Genomic DNA, 20,474 nt, shown 5'->3' on the forward strand with positions numbered 1-20,474 from the left:
TCAACAGGGATCTCCTTACATGGATTTACCAAAACTACGGTTAAAATATCTCATCCTTTTGAAAATCTGTAGAGTTTCTTCTATATTGAGACTGAAAGATGTTCAGGAACCATTTTTGTATTAGAGTCACAACTTCTTGTCTACACAGAGAAATAAAGAAATAGGTCTTGCTTCTAACTGAGGAATAAGAACCTGGAGTTGAGCATTAGCAGGATGCTGGCAAGTGCCTAAATCAGAGTCAGAGACTTATAAGGAGGGGAGGCTGCTCTTGTTCTACTTTCAAGTGGAGAATTTCCCAGACTTGGTCCTTGTGAGCATTCTCAGCGTCATCTGTTAATTGTCAGGGGATAGGAAAGGCTGCCTCTTAGGCCATGAAAGGAAGTGGGACTGTGCTCTGCACTGACCAGGTATGTATTGCTAAAGTCTGGTATTCCAGCTCTCTAGACACGGTACTTGAAAACATAGATGATTTACATGGAATTAAGATTCTTCCGCTGACACTAATGAATTTATAGTAATAATATACTTGACTCTCAGTTTCTCTTTTTCTTTATGGCACAAGTTTAAAAACAAATCAGGAAACCTACTTAAAAAAAAAAGTCAGTTCCAATTCGGGCACTTAATTGAATGCTGAAGTTTGCAGCATGGAATCTCTAGGATTCTTCTGTGATTAATGAAAAAAGACAGATATGTTCAGTAGGCAGGTAGTCCATCTGAGATCTCATTTTCCCTTCAAAGGAACGTTTCTCTGTCCATTGACTATAAAAGGAGCAGTGAGTTAAGCTCTAGTCCCCCAGTACCACCACCTACACATCAGACAACCCAACCCCCCTACTTTCTGTCATCCTGTCTCAGTGGATCAGGCACCTTGGTCAGACCTATTTCTTAATATGGAGCTCTGGAATGAGCAGCTGTGTTCTGAGTTCATGAAATAAACTTAGCTTTTTAATCTGTAAGGCTTGAACAACAGGAAAGTCTTTCAATTCATTGCCTAGAGCTTCAGTTAAAATCTAGTCTAAAAAAAAAGAAAGAAAGAAAGAAAGAAAGCAATGGGTGAAATACATTGAATTGAAAAAACAGCGCCATCAAAAAAAACCAGAATTGAGTCTCAGATGAAGACTGTGATGTCTTTTCAGTGCTCCTTCCCGCAGGAGGACTCTGATTCTCATGTAGACTTCCTACAGACTGCTGTAATAAATTGCTGATAAGAAGAAAAACAATTTGAAAATTGGTTAAAGAGTCAAGGAAATTAGAAGGGTAGTTGTTTGTAGGTCGGTAATAATTTTTAGGCATCCAGATGGAGTTTGAAATGGATGTTGCACCTTAGAAGGACGTGTACCTTCCTTCATGCAACTTAACTGCATTATTTTCTATCAGTTTCTCAGTTGGAAGAAAATCAGATTAAAAATTATGCATACCTTTTAAAAAGATATGACTCAAACAAATATTCTTTGAACATTCAGCTGAATTGGAAAACCTTGTCACTGCTGCTCCAGAAAATGTTACTTTTTGTATTTGAGCTGTCTATTAAGTATTTCTCAGTTAGATAAATTGTTAGTAAGAGCAAATACAGAATCCAGTAATTATTGAGTGATCAAAGGTAAATAAAGGAATACAAATTTCTTTTTGCATAGCAGTAGAGACTTAAGTTATAATCACAGAATCATAGAATGGCTTGAATTTGAAAAGACTTGAAGCCCATGCAGTTCCAACCCCCTGCAATGGGCAGGGCTGCCCTCCACCAGCTCAGCTGCCCAGGGTGCCATCCAACCTGGCCTTGAACACCGCCAGGGATGGGGCACCCACAGCTCTTTCGGCAGCTCTGCTAGGGCTTCACCATCCTCTCAGTGAAAAATTTTCTCCTTACCTATACTAGATTAAATCAATTAATTAGATTTAGAGAAATTAGGTATATTAATAAGTAGAAAAATTAATAAGTAAATTAGATTTAGAATTCCTGGGGAGAGCTCTGGAAGGATCACGTGTTCCTGATGGAACATCCACCTTATATTTCAGCATACTTGCAGTTTCACATAAAATAAAAATATTTGAAGTAGGCCAGAAGTCCTTGGAGCTGTCAATAGATATTCTAAAAGACTGTCAAACTAATGGTATGAAAGAAGGTACTGTTAAAGTACCTATAGGATAGTATGTCACTGTATGGTACTGTCTTACCTCACTGGAGGATACAAAGACTAAACTTGTGAGGAAAATCGGACAACTAAGCGTGAATGGATTGGCATTTTGGGAACCAAAAGATAACACCCAAACTTTAAAGCTTAATACAGGAACTCAGTTGAAAATAGAAGTCATATTGCCTATGAAGCTAAGACAAATATGATGGGACTCTGCTGAAAAGTTATTCAGGTCAGTGAACTGAGTACTTGACTAATCATTAGCCGAAATAACTTGTCTGACTGAGGCTGGGAATTGGACAGGTCTTAACTCCTGGAGAAATAAACTTATCAACAGTAATGACAAAAAATCTGTGAAAGGAAGCATAAAAAAGTGTTTAGTATTTTGGTTAGTTTTTCCGCGAGCCATAGCATTTAAAAAACAAAATAGCGAGGTAAGTTTTTCATTGCCAATAGCACAGAAGTACTGAGTACTTGGGTATTTTCCTGTATCAGGAATCCCAGTGGGGCTTACTTAATGTCTTCACCATATGAATTCTCTCCAAAGCCATTCAGTCAGATGCCATAGTTGCTGGCTACTTCAGTTTGTCATCATACCAGGAGCTACGGCTGAGATCGCTTTTCAAACTGGAACAATTGTGAATCTCTTGTATTGATATGTAGTCTAAGAGAAGTCAGTTTGAGCACTCTGAACATTTCAGCACTAACAGCAAAGTGAGAATAGACGATATAGTAGCTTCTCCAGCTAGCGTATAGTGAAGTGGCAGGAAATGAAAAATCCTAACTCTCAGATGTTTGTGGAATTTTAGTGAATCACTAAATAGTCCCCTGTGATTAAGGGTGTAGACAAACATTCTTACTGCCTTCAGTAATGATTTATTTTGCTCTGCATGTAGTAAGAGAACTCACATGGGCAGTTACTTTATATCAGTTGCAAGAGTAGCCTTCAGCAGAAAGAGAAAACCTGACTCTTACAGCTGATAATTTTTTAAACTGAATGTGATTTGCGAGAACGTGTCTGCCTATGAATTTGGCAAAGGTCCTTCAGTTACATACGCTGCCTCCAAAGTGTTTTCGAGCAGTTATTAGTTGCTGTTGGAAGTTCCTCCTCTTCCTCTTCTTTGCCCTACGTGGCAATTTGTCAATGCTTTCAGGTGATTTTTCTTCAGGATACCCAACCAAGGCAATCCACACAAACCCAGCATTGTTTGTAGTTTATATTATTTACCAGTTGTGTTCTCTATTTCTCTTTTCATTTTTCTTATGAACTAAGTATATCCTTGCCCTTACTGTTTCTCCACATAAAAGCAAGAGGGCAAATAGGCAAAAGGATCAGATTTTTTTTTAAACTGTGCATAGACAACACAATATGGACAATTTAGCAAATAAGTAATAAGAAATTGAGGGTGCTGTTCCATACCTTACAAGTATTCAGACAGAGAATAAGTTTATTTCTTCTTTGTCTTACTATAATGGGAAAAGAAAACCATTTTTTCACTCCTCTCTTAAATGTAAAAAACACTATGCTTTCCTTAAGTAAGACTTCAGGAAACTTAGAGTGCCCTGATCTTTCCTACAGCCTCTTTGAATCACTGGCTGATTTTGTCTGCAGTTATGAAGTAACCACCCAGAGGTGATAATTCTGGAGCTTTATATTTCATACTGCAGTAAACATAACTGCACGTGCAAAAAATGTGCTGTAGAAAGCTCCAGTTTTATACCTGCTCTTTCAAAATTGCATAGTGATCCATCACTGGACAGCTGTGGTTGGAGCCCTTCTATAAAGGTGCCATGGAAAAATTTTCCTCAGACACATTTTGTTGGCTGACATTCCCTCCAGCTCACAAAGATATTGAAACTGCTGAAGTAAATTATATCAGTGCAGGCTGCCATTTGCCATTTGATGGAGCAAGGCTTGTGACAACAAGGGGAACTAAACAAATTAGTAGTCATCATTATATTTGATGGTAATTGTTAAACAGTGAAGAACAAGCAAGAAATGCCCACAAGAAAGCCTTATGGAAAACTCTCCCTCCTATTGCTGAACACCCCCAAACAATCAATTTGGTTTTCAGGTCTTTGGGGATGTGTGATCTTATCCAAATTGTCTTAAGCCAGAAATAAAATGCAATGATAAACATGGTGACAGCAGTGCGTGTAAGTGCTGCAGCAATCACTGAGCATTTTGTGAGCTACTGTTTTTCTAATCTTTTTTTTTTAAATCTGGGAGAGGCAGTTGCAAATCTGACAAGAATTTCATTTTCTGCCCAAAGGCTTTCTGTCAGATGAAAAGAACATACTGTACATTAGCTGCTAAATACATTAACTTAAATTATTTGCAGTTATTTAAAAAAAAAACAAAAAACAAACAAAAAAAAAAACCAACAAAGTCACTGTTAGATTAAGCAACCTACATATAAATGTTTAAACATTATGAATGTCTGAAAAGTTTGAAAGCTGTTGATCAATTTTTATGAGTGTCCTCTTGCTGGCAGTTACGTATTTTTCAGAATACTTTTAAGAATACTTTAGTTGTTGATTCTAAGCAGAAATGCAACAGAAATCTGAAGCATTTTAAATACAGATTTCAGAGAAATTTAGCAAGTAATTGTTTTTTCAGGAAAAGACTGAGTGGTCAGAGCCCCACCTTGCTGACACCGATAATTCAAACCATTTTTACCTGAATCAGTGAAGATCCTAGCCTAGTAACACTTCTGGTGGCTGTTTTAAAATAAGTGAGACTGCTAACCTGCCTTAGCAGAAATGTCAGTGCATTTTCTTTCTTTCATTTGTGCACTTCAGAATTACCAAAGCTCAGCACAGTTTATTATATTTGGATGATAAATTTCATACAGTTATGTCACAGTCTGTAGCCCTTTAGAATGTTTGTGTTTGAGTGATGTAGGGCCCAGTCCAGCCATCCTGTTTGATGAGTGGCTCTTTGTGCTGTGAGAATTGAGCTTTACTGAAACAGTGCATTAGAGACAAAAGTTGTCATTATATAGCTTTTAGTTATGTTATTTTCTGCTATGTACATTTCTTAGAGACTAGTTTTGAGGATTTTTGTGGAAGAGGGATCCAATTTTTGTTTTTGTTGTTCAGAAAGTGAATAGTGGCTCTTTGGTAGATAAATGATTTGCTTTTGCTGTTTCTATAGTAACATAGAAATGCTTTAGAAATGAATGACCTCCTACAGGCAGAATAGTACAAATTCAAGTGACATTTTCTTACAATGAGGTTCTTAGCGTTATCACTGGGACTTTGCGTAAAGTTCAAACTGCGTAGTTCTTCCATCCTGACAGAAACAAGAACTCACTGTCTCCAGGAGATACAATGCTGCGTCATGCATTTTTTACAATTATACATTCCAAGATTTCTGGATCTGACATTTGAAACCAACATTTGTTAAGCTTTGGAAAATTATCTTAGGTTTATGTAGCAAACTTAATATTCACCAGAAAAAAAAAAATCAACACGGAAAGGCTGGAAGAATTACAAAAAAGTGTTCCTACACATTTGAGGCTGGCATGAACTGACTAACTGTTGGAAAAATAGGTAAAATATTAAAAGGACTGACTGTGACTTCCTGATGACTTTTTTCCTAGAGCATGGACTTCAGTACTCTGAACAAAAAGAGTCTCTCTTTTAAGTCAGGACCCTTTTGGTTTCACCTTCTCAAACTTTTACATTCCCAGTTACAGAAGAGAAAGAGATTTGCTCTAACAATGTCAAGTTTGTTTTGTGTAGCAAGTCCTTCAGGACTTCCCTCGTCACCAGATCCACATCCTGTCTCACATTGCCAGTGTGCTGGAGGGCTGATACTCCTGGAGTAAGCAACTTCTTTGTGGTTTCTATGGAAGAATACCAACCAATTGAAGTGCCTTCTCTAGTGCTGAGGAGAATTTGGCCACTGGAGTCAACCTGAACATGATTTTGGCACCATCTCATTTGATGTGTGCCCTTGGGTGCTCTGCTGCAGTGCCCTACCTGCTGACTTACCAGGATTCTCCTGATGAATCTCACTGTATGCCATAAAAAATTGGTATATATCTCAATAGAAGAATGCTCCTTTATTTAGCTGATTTGACTTTTTAGGACGTTGACATAGATCAGTTCTCTGTTTAACTTAAATGAAAATGTGGTTTGTGTGATATTTACAACTTAATTTTGAAAGCTAGTGTTAAGAATATGTGCAGAAAATTGTTTAAACTTTGGGCCCAAACTGCCTGTACAGCTTGTACTGGAATCAACTGGAATTGTATAAATGTTTCTGAAGGGAAAGGGCATTTGAATAAAGCCACTGGATTTTTATGAATGCTAACATTTTAATATTAGCTGGTTCACACGGCCTTGTATTCAACAACAACGGTGATTGCTAGAGAGCTATGGGAAGCAAGCCAAGCAGACACAGGGAAACTACTTAAATATTATATTGTGTCTCTGGCATACTGTAGTGGAAAAACTTAATATGGAAACTGGACATTGCAAAGGTCCATAAGTGGGTGTAAAAGCACTTGTCTGAAAGTTACCAACTTAATTTTCAAGAGTGTGCCTGCCTGGAGCGATGGTAGGGATGAAATGTTACTGTAAAAAGATGGTAGCTCCGAGCTAAGTACTGCTGAGGAGAATCTGGATGGCTTTAAACAAGTGACTGTCTTGCTTCCTCACTCAGGGGTTTTAAGTTTCAGGCTGAGAGAGTTGGAGTTATTCAGCCTGTAGAAAAGAAGGCTCTGGGGGAACCCTATAGCAGTCTTCCAGTACCTGAACGGGGCCTACAGGAAAGCTGGGGAGGGACATTTTACAAGGGCAGGTAGTGACAGGATGAGGGGAAATGGCTTTAAACGAGAAGAGGGTAGATTTAGACTAGATACAAGGAAGAAATTATTCACTGTGAGGATGGATGGTGAGACACTGGAACAGGTTGCCCAAAGAAGTGGGTATGCCCTCCCTGGATGTGTTTGAGGCCAGGCTGGACGGGACTTTAAACAGTGTGGTCTAGAGAAGGTGTCTTTGCCCATGGCGGGGGGTTGTAACTAGATGGTCTCCTTTTCTACCTTGTTTAAAGACATAGGTGAGAAGCAGATGTAAAACAAGCATTTCTGAACAAGTGCAGCAATGAACAGAGCGACTGCTTCAGTATTACAGTAGCAGATTTAAAAAAAAAAAAAAAAGCACAAAAAAAGCAAAAATAAAACACAATGTATCTAGATATTTTATTTCAATCCAGTGAAAAATGCTTCATAGGTCTGCTTGTATGTTTTCTAGTCACTAAATTATACTACTGTTATTGTGGAGTGTGAATGCATTTCTTGAGTCTTAATATAGCAGCTTAGATAATACTTGGTGGAATCCTAATAATTTTAGACTTAGACTTGAACTCCATCTCAAACACAGCTGCTCCCCTCATACAGAAACACTTCTGGGCGATTCTATTGAAACAGAACAAAGCTGTCTGTGAACTTCCACCTCACACACGAGGTGCAAATCAAGTTAGTGTGTTATGTTAAATAAATGTCCTCAGTTGCAGTGTAACATATAAAAAGTCTAATTTCCCTTAGTAGGTAAGTTGTCTTGTCAGCAATTTCCAACTATTTGAAGTCAGAATTTTCCATTGAGGTCTGGTGGTTTGGTAGGAGTCCCAATCCCTTTTCCCTCTTTTACCTTGCCTTATAAAAAAGGCATTTAGTTCCAAAGGGTATTTTCTTCAAAACTAACACATTACAGCAACTGGTGTGCATTATGGACCATTCCAAACATATTATTTTCCCCTGTTGTTTAATGACCTCAATAATGACTTAATCAATAATGGTTTTAAATATGTGGTTATTTTTGCAGTGTTTCCAATGTATATCATTAACTGCAGTGTCCAAGAGTAGATTTAGAAAAAATTGTGCTGTGGTAGCAGATACTTTAATACTGAAATCATGTTGTGGCAGAGCCTTGTTTTAAAGTAGCCAAAATAAAGTAACTTGTATATTTATATTACATTAAAATATGGAAAGAAAGGTTTTTATTGTGAGCCATCTGTGCATTCTACCAAGTTAAGTTTTCCATATTTTTTCCATTTGGATTGCCTTAATATTTTTTTTTATTATATGAAAAAAAGCCAAGATTTGGGAGTAGAAGCTTAAGAGCAGACAGAAAAATTGGTGTAATTTACTTCTGAAGGCAAATCCTTTTTCAGGCTTCCAGGAAAATCAGTCTTTGGAGTTTAGATTCTGTGCTGGCTTTAATTTAACACAGTTACTGAATTCAGTGAAACAGCACAAAGCATGAGCTGAATTGAATCTTCTCACTAACTTTTTCATTATACGCAACTGCTATTTTTGTAAAATGGTAAACTATTGAACTTGTCCAAAACCCCTGTATCTTAGCCTGTTTTTCAAGAGAAGATACCATAAAGAGTGGTAATTTATATCGTGAAGCTAAAATGTGACTTGAAGAATAAAACTGTAATACTGTGTTAGGATGGAAAAAGAATTAACGTCAGAAAAAAACTTGATGGGATGTTCCATGGCTGTGAATTAAGATGGAAAAAAGAAACCCTGCAGCACAAAGGAATTATTTAACATGCTCTGTTAACTATGTTTGAAAGAGTCAGCTGGGTGATTGGAATGGCACCCTCTGATTCTGTAATCTATAAAACTGATGATTCTTATTGTACCATCATTGTTACCTTCCAAAAAGTTGATATTAATTTCCATTCATCATTAAGCCACATGGGATTAACTGGTTTCAGTGTTAATGAGGTTGTGCTGACAATACAATAATTCCAAAGTGAAGCCTTTGTATAGTAGCCCTGTTTTGTTCCTGCGGGTTCATGTTTGGAAGCATTGCAGATTTGTAGTGGAAGCAAAAGACATATGAGTATGAAAACTGAAAATGCAGTCTATGGCTGTGAGTAACTTGTTGCTTGCGATGAGATTAAGCAGTGGAAAGGTATTGAGTTTCTCTGTGTTCAAAGAATTTTAAATCTGGTCCTGTAGTTACTCTGGTATAACTTAGGGATATAATTTTATCACTCCAGGTTAAACTTAGCTGCGATGCCATAAGGCCGCCTCAAGTGTTTAGGTCTTCTCACTAAGCAGTCTCAGAAATGTCCTGTACAGTGAAAGAAATCACTGAGAACACATATACTGAAGAGCCAACTCCTTCTGTGTGTATACGGATCTGGTTTTGTAGATTCCTTTTGCAGATTTTGCAACAGTGAGGCCGTTGCATTAAAACCAACAGTCAGTGCTTCTTTCCTGCCTCAAAAGCCAGAAATAGGAAAATTGAACATATGTTATAAACGTATGTTAAACATTAAGCAGAGGTACTCCTTTTACTGCACCACTTCAGACCAATGAACTCTATTTTTAAGCACGATTCAGTCATCAAGCTGACAACTGGATTTCATAGACTAACGAGCTGTTTCCTTCATTCCAATCTGGCTGAACGAACTATAGTGAGGGGAAAAAGAAGTACAAATGGAAAGATGGTGACTATTTTCTTCTCTGATGTAAATGCATTGCAAATTAGTTGTTAACAGATAAAATGAAATAGGTAATAGATCTAGTAAGCAGTACTCATGAAGACTAGGATAGTAATACTAAAAAATGAGGTTGTCAGAAAATTTGAATGGACTATTTAACTCTGTGTAAAGTCTTCTTTCTTTACCCCTCTCCACCAAAAAAATTTACACAATGAAGGGTGAAGATGAATGAATGGAGGAAAATTATTTCATTGACAGTTAAAACTTGCTGAAATGAACTGCAGCACATATAAACACTTGCTTCATTTTAAATTTTTGTTCAGTACAATTTTTATTTTGCAAGTTCTAAAGCATAACTGTATAGTATGGGATAGATTATTCACATCTTAAAGTTAACTTTCAGTATTTTGTTGAATAAAACCATCAGTTTTCTCCTGGAACTACAGGTATGCGTTATTTGAACTAGTGTAGATGAGAAAAAAAGTTTGATTCTGCTCTTATGATCATTTTAATTTTCCATTTGTACTCTGCTAACTTTAGTTTTTTGTGTTTTAGTGACAGTTTGTTGTGGTCTTTCTTGCAGAACGTGGTTCGCCTCGCAATTTGATTACCACAGACATAACTGACACTACGGTTGGGTTATCATGGACACCAGCTCCAGGAGCAGTTAATAATTATAGGATAGTGTGGAAATCACTTTATGATGATACAATGGGAGAGAAGAGAGTCCCTGGAAATATGGTGGATGCAGTGCTGGACGGCTTGGAGCCAGAGACTAAGTACAGGATTTCTGTATATGCAGCTTACAGCAGTGGAGAAGGAGATCCCGTAGAAGGAGAGGCCTTCACTGATGGTGAGCATACTACAGCATTACCACCATCTGTAACATTCTGTTCTTGATGAAATTATCATAATTTAATGAAAATGAACCTTATTTATCTCCACTTTTGTTTACTGAACAGACCCCCTAAACAAAGTCCCTCACCAAATCAATCAACTCTACCTTTTTATTTGACTGTTAAAGAAGAAAAATCTCTTCTATAACATGTAGGCTTCAGTTTAGCAAGAATTACCTCCAACCTGAGAAGTGATTTTGTCCATAAATTACTCTGAGGCCAGTTTTTTATTGGTTTGAATCTTACTGTGACTACTGGAAATCTGTACTACTGGAAATACTGTGACTACTGGAAAGCTGAAATAAAAAGTATGGATAGAGTAAGGAGGGAAGGCAAGGTAAATTCCTGCAGAATCAGTTATTCACCCGAAGTATTATATATTTGTCTAGCTGTATCTTGGAAATTTTGTTCAGAGGGATGCTATGAGAAATAGTATTGAAAGCTTTGCTGAGATAGAAAAATGTTACATAAACTGGCTTACCTTGGTTAACTAGATGGGTAACTAGATCTTTGTTAATCACCTTTCCCAAGGCTCTTCTTTTTACTTATTTGCAAAACATTGTACAGCGTCCTTCAGAGCAGCTCGAGCTTCCCCTGCAGTATAGGCAAACTGAAACATCTTCAGAGATCAGGAATAGAACCATAAATTAGAGGAGCCAGAGTGAATGAATGGATGCACTGGGAGGATCAGCTTTGATGTTTCTCTTGTTGCCTGAGGGGTCCACATGAAAGCAAAGTTTGAGGCAACGTTCTGGGGAAGCATCGTGTATGCTTACCCATTTTTATATTCTTTCCTAGGCATGTTTTGAAAACTGTTGGAGGCAGACTGCTGAGCTGTCAGTCTTTAACTCAGTATAGCTGCTCTTAAGGTCTCACAAGAGCAGTGTTTGTTGCAACTGGTAAAAGATAATAATGCGGACTGCTGTCACACATATTCCTTCATTCTTCAGGAGCAGCAGCATCCTTTCTTTACCAAGAAGGCAGTTTAGCCTTCTAATTTGTGGCTTCTTAGAATAAGTTTTTGCCTGAAGGAATGCACTACCTGGACTATCAATGGACTCAGACTCTAGTCTAACATTTCATCTTTCTGGTGCCAGGACAGGATACTGTAGCCTGCAAAGCCTACCTTACTGTGTGATGAGATACTGACTGGCTCTGGCATGCCAAGAAGGTTCTATTTTGCCAGAATCTAGATGGGTTATGCTGGCTGACTGGCAGTATTACACACCTTTCATTTTACTTTAGATCTTTCTTAATGTTTGAACTGTCTGGAAACTCTCTCTCAAAAGCTGAGTGCTGCGATCTGCAGAGAAAATATCTTATTAGTCCTTGTCCTTATTTCAGCTTTAATATTGTCCTACAGTTAATGGTGAGTGACTTTCCAAATACTTGGAAAATCTCTTAGTGTGGTTTCCAACACTCAGGATTTTAGGCATATACCAGAACCACATCAGATCTGTAAACTCGAAACTTTGAAAATTTTGACTTTGTAGATCATTTTGTTCATTAAAAAAGGGCTATATAATCAGTTTCATTTGAGAGTTCTGAATCCATTACTTAATAGATTATCAAAAAGTGCCCCCAGTTATGCTGTGTTGTTGAGTAATCTATACTTTTTTTTGTCTGTAATGGAAAATGAACTTGTATTTTTTTTTAGTCCATTACAGTCAGAAAAGAAATTTATAGAGGCCTCTGTTTCTCCCAATGAAATAACATAATTTTAATGAAAGTAAAAAATAATTTTAATAAAGCTGAATGCATTTTGTAGGCATGCATTAGAATATATCTTTATGCAAAAAAGTAAACGTTTATCCATATTTTTATGCTGAAAAGTGTCACAAAGTGCCAGGACTGTGACAGTAGACAACGAGACAGAGAATACAATGAGAGTTTCATGGCAGCCCTCACCTGGGAAGGTCTTGTCTTACCGTGTGTACTACCGACCACGCAGTGGAGGAAGGCAGATGTTTGGAAGAGTAAATGCTCCTGCCACAAGCATAGTGTTGAAGAGACTTAAGCCTCGAACTACATATGACCTCAGTGTTGTTCCAATTTATGATTTTGGACAAGGAAAATCAAGAAAAGCAGAAGGAACAACAGGTATGTACTACATGCTTTCGCAGCGTTTGGTAATCAAAGGATTGTGCTGTAAACTGGCAATCATGATCTGTAGACAACCTGTGGTGGTGACTGCAAAGATCGTGAATTAATAGACAAATTGAAAAAAATACTAGAGGTAGAAAGGAGCATTTGATTTGTTGAAAGTTTTATTACAAGAGCTGAGAACAGGCAACTGCTACTATATTGAGTATATAAACGTGTGCATTCTGAATGAAAATACTAGACTTGCTTTGAAATGCTGTCACCAGAAGTTGAAGTGTTTTGTAAGGAAGACAGAATTTAATCAAGTGTTGTCAGGTTTTTTTATTATTTACATTTTTGGTCTGGAATATCAATTAAATAGCTACTTTACTTCCTGTTACTTAGAAGGCCATATTTTCTGTGAGAAACATGAAGTTATTAAAAAAATCAGTAGCTGATTTTAAAGAGTTCTCAGTGGAAGTCTGACCTCAGAGACCACAACATTTTGGATAAGCAGCCTTTTTTCTCAGAACCAGCAACTCTAAAATGTTCTTTAATTCCTGGTGAGGGGATTTTTTTGAGTTCAAGACAAAAATAATTTTCTACTCCTTGTTTAGTTTGTTTCTGATATTGGTCTTTTGTTTTGTATGTGAATGTCTCTTGCTCTCCAGATCAAATCAAAGAGATCTAAAGCTATTACCAAAAGAGAAAATTTTCCAAGATGTTTCTGCCTTTTTTGGGAAGAGGTAGACTGAGGTACACTGTAAATACTCCATGCCATTCTCTAATCTTTGGACACATATCATATTGAATGGTGATGGGAAGCAAGAAACAAGTCTAGCAGTGGAGATAACAGCACCGCATTTACTGCAGGAAGTCTTATTAAATTAGAATGCGACTGACGTAAATCTGTTCCAAAAACTTGATCCGCTCTTGACTAATGCCTACTTTTTCAATCTTCAAAATTATGTTGAATTAAATCTCTGATCATCCATCTTCTTTTGACTTTTCACATGCTCATCTTGATATAGATAGGATGTGGTGCTCTAAGTGTAAATAACTGTGATAGCAATCACACTGAAAGCAAGTGGAACCAGAGTGATCTGGTTAGTTTAAGCTCTTGTGACATCATAGGTAACTATGCAAAGAGGCTGCATTTTTTATTACATGTGGGATTTTATCTATTTCTACTCAGAAAATTGCAAAGAAACAGGGGTAAGAAAGCTACCCCCACTCCTAACCATTTTTCTTTTGTTTTAGATTTTTTATTCCAAGGCTATTTCCTGGTTAATCTGATTCCTGTTTTTTTGCAATTTTGAGATCACATTACTGTGCTATTTCTGATGTTGGAATGCACTTTAAATTTACACAGGACCAAAAATGAGGCAGAATCTAACAGTAGGCTTGTTAACCATTCTGCCTGTGTGTACGGACCTGTGCTGGGTGGCTATTAGGTAAAGTATCTCTTGACCTCAAAACCTTAATCTGCTTGGCGGTCACTTGAGGAATTATTTTTTGACATACTGCCATCCCTGTGGTTGGTGAAGTTATTTGAGCTGCCAAGCCTGAGAGCAGAACCTTTTCTATGGAAGGTCTCTTGCCCAGTGCCCTGTCCTCTGGGACCTAGAACTCTTGAGGATGAGGCAGTTTGAGAAGCTTGAGATACTGGTGGCGGAGTGCTGGAGGAATGTGACTTTTGCCTGAAGCAAACTCTGCTTTTCTGGTGTTGGTTTGAAAAAGCTGTTTACACTTCTCTCTTTCAGTTGTGTTTCACCTACTCTTTGCCACGTGAAAGAAATGTAGTGGTTTAATCCGATCATCTTTATCATAGAGAGAAGACTGATGGTGTTTAGTTCACTTACTGTGTGTAAGATCGGATGGATATTTACGATGGGTGAAATAAACTGCTGTTTATCCTTCAATCTACTGTCTGGAGAGAGAGCCTTGATAACGAGCTTGGCCTACACATTTGTTGTTTAGGTAGCAAAAATGAGCTGAAGTGTATCTCAGATTTAATATCTTGATTCTTGTCTCTATGTCAAAGGAAAGGCACAGAAAGCATAGAAACGCTGCTAATGCTGGATTTGCTGCATTTTTAAATAAAAGCATACTTGTTGGCTTTTTTGGAAGCAGGCCTGAATTAAATCCTTTTCTTCCATCCTTACAGCCTCTCCCTTTAAGCCACCTAGAAATTTGAGAACTTCTGATTCAACTATGTCCAGCTTCCGAGTAACTTGGGAGCCTGCCCCTGGGCGAGTGAAGGGGTACAAAGTAACTTTCCACCCTACTGAAGATGACAGGAATCTTGGAGAATTAATAGTGGGGCCCTATGACAGCACTGTGGTTTTGGAGGAACTTAGGTATGGATGATGATAACGATAATAATAATTAATAATAGCTTAGAGATTTGCTTAATTGCTATCTGGGATTGTAATACCTGTAAAAATCTACTGTAAATTAGGAATAACTTCTGTTAATATGTTATCAGGAATTGGTGGTGCAGTTTTTGAAAAGAACCTTACAGGGCAGGTTCTGAGATTATTCACATCACCTTTCGCAGTCTCACAGCAACTGAAAAAGGCAAAGATGTGGGAAGAAGTGTTATTATACATTTTACATATAAGAATGTTAATGAGATGCTGAAGAAGACAGCTTGGATTTCTATAGTTTCTCCAAAAAGCCCTTACTTCATGTTAAAAAGAGCCTAGTTTAGTTCTTGATTCATTTTATCAGAGGCCAAAATTTATAAAGGAGGCTTCAGAGCATGTCAAAGTCTGTTACTTGTTTGCATGTTAGACTTGAATGCCCATTAAAAATAGGAACATTAAAAGAATTTTAAATTATTTGAACAAAGAAAGCTATTCATAAGTATAGCATCTTGAACCAGCTCTGAAATAGTGAAAATTTGCCTGTCTTGTTAAAGAACTAGTCTTTGGGCTTCACATTTTAGAACTTTCTTTTCTGTATAGTAGACTGGTTAAGATTTCTTAAATGGAGCATTATCAAACCAAGTATCTTCAGTTACAATACATTTAATTATTGCAGGGCAGGAACTACCTATAAGGTAAATGTTTTTGGAATGTTTGATGGAGGAGAAAGCAACCCCCTGGTTGGACAAGAGATGACCACTCTTTCAGACACTACTACGGAGCCATTTTTATCTAGAGGTAAACATGACTGAATCAAATAAAATGCTGTCTTGGCTTTTGGATAGAAGAGAGTGTTTTCCAGCACTTCCTATTGTTTTTATGATGCACATGAATATTTATTCACAGGATTCAGTATACTCCCTAACCCGATGACATAACCTCTGATTTGAAATGACCTCTCAGTATGCCCCAGTTAATCTTTCTAGTCCTCTGCACCCTTTAGATGATCTTACAAAAATGATAATTCAAGCAACCCATGTTTTGCTGATTACTGAAAACCATCTGCATCCCATTTTCAAGCCATCCACATCTGTGTTGAATTATGTAAGGTCAAATTCTTGAACAGAAATCATTGCTCATCTACAGGGGTGTTCACAGGATTAGAACAAAGAGTTTTAAGCAGATTTTTTGCCATTTCCTTGTCCTTATACGGTCAATTCTCCATTGAAAACTAAGGTAGTATAATGGACAGAGATCTTGTAGTTGGGGATGTCCCAGCATTATTGTGTAATGTTTAAGTTTATATGTGACACAACCATTATTTCATCACTTTTACTACAGATGGAGGAGAGTTAGTACAATAATGCAATTGCTGATTGTTCTCTAGTATATTCTTGGGATTATCTTCCTTTGTAGGTAAGCTTCCAAAGAAAACTTTAGTGGCTGGTATGACAGCAGCTCTCTTGATGCAGTTGATGGGTCTCTGTATGTTAACTGAACAGGTGTGGCCACTATACTTTCAATTAGTACTGAGTGAAGAGAATTTCAGGGTTCAGTCCCCCTTCATAGAGACCATGAAATGCTTGTCTGCAGCAGGTCTTTGCTTCTTAATAGCCAAGAATACTTGCAGAAGTGAAGACCTCTCCTCTACTATTTTAAGATTTGTATAATCATCAGGGGGAATAGAGAATTTTATGAGGAGAAAGAAGCTAACTGCAAAGGCCTCTTAGAGTTGAAAAAAAAAAAAGCTCTCTGACAGTTGACTGTATTCTTCTCACTTAATCTCTGAGTTATGTGAAAATACTATCCTCATAGCATTTTTATTGACAACACTTTTAAAAACTTCTGAAGTTACTGCTGTCCCACTTAGTCTAATGCAAGTGTGTAGAACTTAGAAAAACTATGTAAGAGGCCATCAGTGACATTACAGTAAAGCTATAATAAGTCTGGCAGAAAAATAATTATGCTGAGTGGTTCATTATTTTTTATTATGCCATCTGTCATTTCTGTCTTGAGTGTTATATTCTTTAAGCTAATTAGTTTTAGTAATGCATGGATTTTAGTCATGGTAAATGTGAAAAATGAATTTTGTATCTGTGACTGCCAATGTAATAGTACGTTATTTATTAGTAGAAAGAGAAAAAAAAATCAGCCTACGTGCCTTTGCTAGAATTTTCCATTCAGGTAGTTGGAAGAAAAATAAAATTCAGAATAATTTAACTTTAATACTGTACATTAAGCTTAATTTCTATATAAAAGTTATGCATGCAATTTTTGAACTAACATTGTTTTACTTAAACTCTACTCCCAACTTATTTTATTGTCCTGACTAAAGACTAGATCTATATTTTCTATGCAGAAGAGGATCATGCTTTTAACCCCCAGGTACATGGAATAGTTATATTCATGAGTCTGCAGTGTTGGATCAATTATGTGGAACATATATGAAATCACAATATCTTTCAACTGTGATGAGTGTGGCTGATTTTTCTCAATGGGATTTCTTCCATATAAAGACCAGAAGCTCTGATGGCAGGAAGCCAGAAAATTTGCAGCTGGTAACACAAGAAAAGAGAGAGAGCGAGGATTTTTTTTATTATTATTTTTATCATTATTATTATTTTTGAAATGGCAAAATGGCTGTGGATAAAATTGTTGTGTCTTTCTGCTCTGTATAAATATTTTGTGATTTTCCTTGTTATGAAAACATTATGATGGATATTTTATTCTGTAATTTGTAAATTGAAGATATCTGAAATAACTTCTTACCTTTTCAGAACACTGCGCCTTTATATAAGTGTGTGGTCTTGTCCCCCCTCTATCTTTTGCCTCTGTTTATATGTACATGTCTTCTAAGTTTGGTCTTTCTTTCCTATGCGTGTAAACTCCTATACCATCTGTGTTACTATGTCTTTTGCCCCCCAAATTCAGAAATGCTATTTATTTGAAAGTGCTTGTAATATATGCTGTTAATTCCCTACTACATAGTTGAAAAATTGAGCAATAGTATAGCCATCCATAGTAGACTGAAATAATTATTATTTGTGTAATCTGATAATGCTCACTGCCATGCCAGTGGTTAGCTCTGTAGTCTTTTACAAATCCTCTGAAGCAGTTCACAAAATCTCTGAAAGATGGTTATCGGTCATCTTATGAGACAAAAATAGATACTGAAATGACAATAGGGAAGAGCACTGGCCTTGGTATTTTAGAAGACTTACTTCTAAGAGGAAACATACATGAATTCATATAGCTTTTGCTGTGGAACTAGTGACTAGTGTGAATAACATTCTCAAATAGGTCATACTTGGCAGAGTGCCAGTGAATGAAACTAGAGCTATTTTGGAAACTAATTCATGACATATGTCATATAAAAGAGGATGGGGAAAGAATGCTATCATGCTAAGGCTGTGTTTTTCTGGTTGAAAGCTATCATACTAAGGCTGTACTTTTCTGGTTGACATGACAGGTTTAGAATGTCGAACCAGAGCAGAAGCTGATATCGTGCTACTGGTGGATGGCTCATGGAGTATCGGGAGGCCAAATTTTAAAACTGTCAGGAACTTCATTTCCCGTATTGTTGAAGTTTTTGATATTGGTCCTGACAAAGTACAGATTGGTAAGTCATCACATGTAGGAGGGAAAATGATGCATATTTGCTGCATGGACACATAATATCTGAGCAATAATGGCTTTTTCCAGGTCTTGCACAGTATAGTGGAGATCCCAGGACAGAATGGAATCTCAATGCTTACCGAACAAAAGAGGCTTTGTTAGAGGCAGTAGCCAACTTACCATACAAAGGAGGCAATACTCTAACAGGTATGTTGCACTGTGAGGATTTTCTTTAGGCTCCATAAAAAAAAATGTTCCAGTAGCTGACCCTAGTATTGTTCAGTGAACTCAAATTCATCCATGATAAAATAACTCCACAGTTAACTTCAGTACATATGGAATTGAATGTTCCCAGCACGTGAACATGCATTATAAGTATAGGTCTGGATAAAGAGAAAAGGATGGAAGAGTGTAAGTGTTGAAGAACCAGATGAGTTTGGGTTTATGTTAAGCATATCAAAAGAAGAAAAGGCAGTTCCATATGACGATTGATGTGAAGACAAGGTGAGGACCTAGAAGGGAGGCTAAAGGGAGTCATAGGGAAGGGTAATGCATAGAAAGTGTGATGTTAAAGATTTTCAGGGGCTGAAATAATGTCAGTTGCTAAGTGTAGATGATGAACTGTAACTAGACTGAGTCCTTGAAGAATTAAGCTGTGGAATGATGTTGTCGGTGTGAAATCACTGGAATGAATTACTAGCCTTTACCAGTATGTTGAAACAGTTTATGGTGATAGTTACCCTCTTTGTATCATGCTAGGAATGGCCTTGGATTTCATCTTAAAAAACAACTTTAAACAAGATGCAGGCTTGAGGCCCAGAGCTCGCAAAATTGGTGTTCTCATTACTGATGGTAAATCACAAGATGACGTAGTCACTCCTTCAAGAAGACTCAGAGATGAGGGAGTGGAACTTTATGCAATTGGTAAGTATTATATGAAGAGGTGGCCTGTTCCAGCTCCCTCTCACCCCTCTATTAAATGCATAGGGAAGTGGACACATGTAAGTATTTAGAAGGGAATTCAATGAATGTGTTTAGGAACTCATGTTTATGGTATTACGTTTCATGTCTGTCATTTCTAACAAGTTTTGTTTTCATGTCTTCTCTGTAAGGTATTAAAAATGCAGATGAAAATGAATTAAAGCAGATTGCAACTGATCCAGATGACATCCATGCCTACAATGTGGCAGATTTCTCCTTTCTGGCTAGCATTGTTGAGGATGTAACTACAAATCTGTGTAATAGTGTGAAAGGTCCAGGTACATCCCATTTTCAATCTAATTCTCTCTTTTCCCATTTATATGCTTGAGCTATTAATTCTTTTATATTACATGGAACACTGTGTAGCCCTGAGCTGTTTTTTCAGCTGCTAGTGTAAGAAATTTGTTCAGACCACCTAGACTACCCTGCAGGGGTGCTTCCTTTCCTCTTAACAATGGCTCTCAAACCTAACACAGCAGGACATGACTGGAAATGCCTGCTTTTTCCCATAGTCAGGAATTATGTTGCTAAGTGTGGCAAGGTCTTTGAAAATACTCATCCAATAACAAAAATCCCAGCAACTCTTTTTAAGTGTTAGTGTATGACAGTTCAAATGCAAAGGCTAGCATGGAAGAACAGTAACATTGGCTGTTGGTTCTCTGGTGGAACACTGGTGTTGAAGGTAGGATAAGAAGGACAGAGAGCTTGTCTGGTTTGCTGAGAGTGTGTTGATGAGTATCTCTTTACTCAGTTGTTTTAAGTATTCCTGTGGAAATAGAGATGGAAGCAAACACCCAAAGCATTGTGGGTTTTTTGGTTTTTTTGGTTTTTTTTTTTTTTTTTTTTTTTTTTTGTCGTTGTTGTTTTACAAGCAATATTTTTTAAGTCTTCTTATACCTTGTGTTTCAATTCCCGATGACAT

At 37.2% G+C, this 20,474-nt stretch overlaps 1 protein-coding gene across 1 annotated transcript in view; it reads left to right on the forward strand.

Moving 5' to 3' along the window:
- COL12A1 (collagen type XII alpha 1 chain) overlaps nucleotides 1-20,474 on the forward strand; it is a gene marked incomplete at both ends in the record, with an annotated part of 96,101 nt that overhangs the window by 19,818 nt on the left and 55,809 nt on the right. Inside the window, 8 exons of the mRNA XM_079532661.1 lie at nucleotides 10,193-10,462; nucleotides 12,339-12,605; nucleotides 14,755-14,947; nucleotides 15,633-15,754; nucleotides 18,426-18,575; nucleotides 18,659-18,778; nucleotides 19,331-19,495; nucleotides 19,684-19,830. Coding sequence (XP_079388787.1) covers nucleotides 10,193-10,462; nucleotides 12,339-12,605; nucleotides 14,755-14,947; nucleotides 15,633-15,754; nucleotides 18,426-18,575; nucleotides 18,659-18,778; nucleotides 19,331-19,495; nucleotides 19,684-19,830 — 1,434 coding nt within the window. The remainder of the gene's footprint in view (nucleotides 1-10,192; nucleotides 10,463-12,338; nucleotides 12,606-14,754; nucleotides 14,948-15,632; nucleotides 15,755-18,425; nucleotides 18,576-18,658; nucleotides 18,779-19,330; nucleotides 19,496-19,683; nucleotides 19,831-20,474) is intronic.

This window comes from Tetrao urogallus (genome assembly GCF_951394365.1).
Source record: "Tetrao urogallus genome assembly, chromosome: 2".
NCBI classification, from domain to species: Eukaryota; Metazoa; Chordata; class Aves; order Galliformes; family Phasianidae; genus Tetrao; species Tetrao urogallus.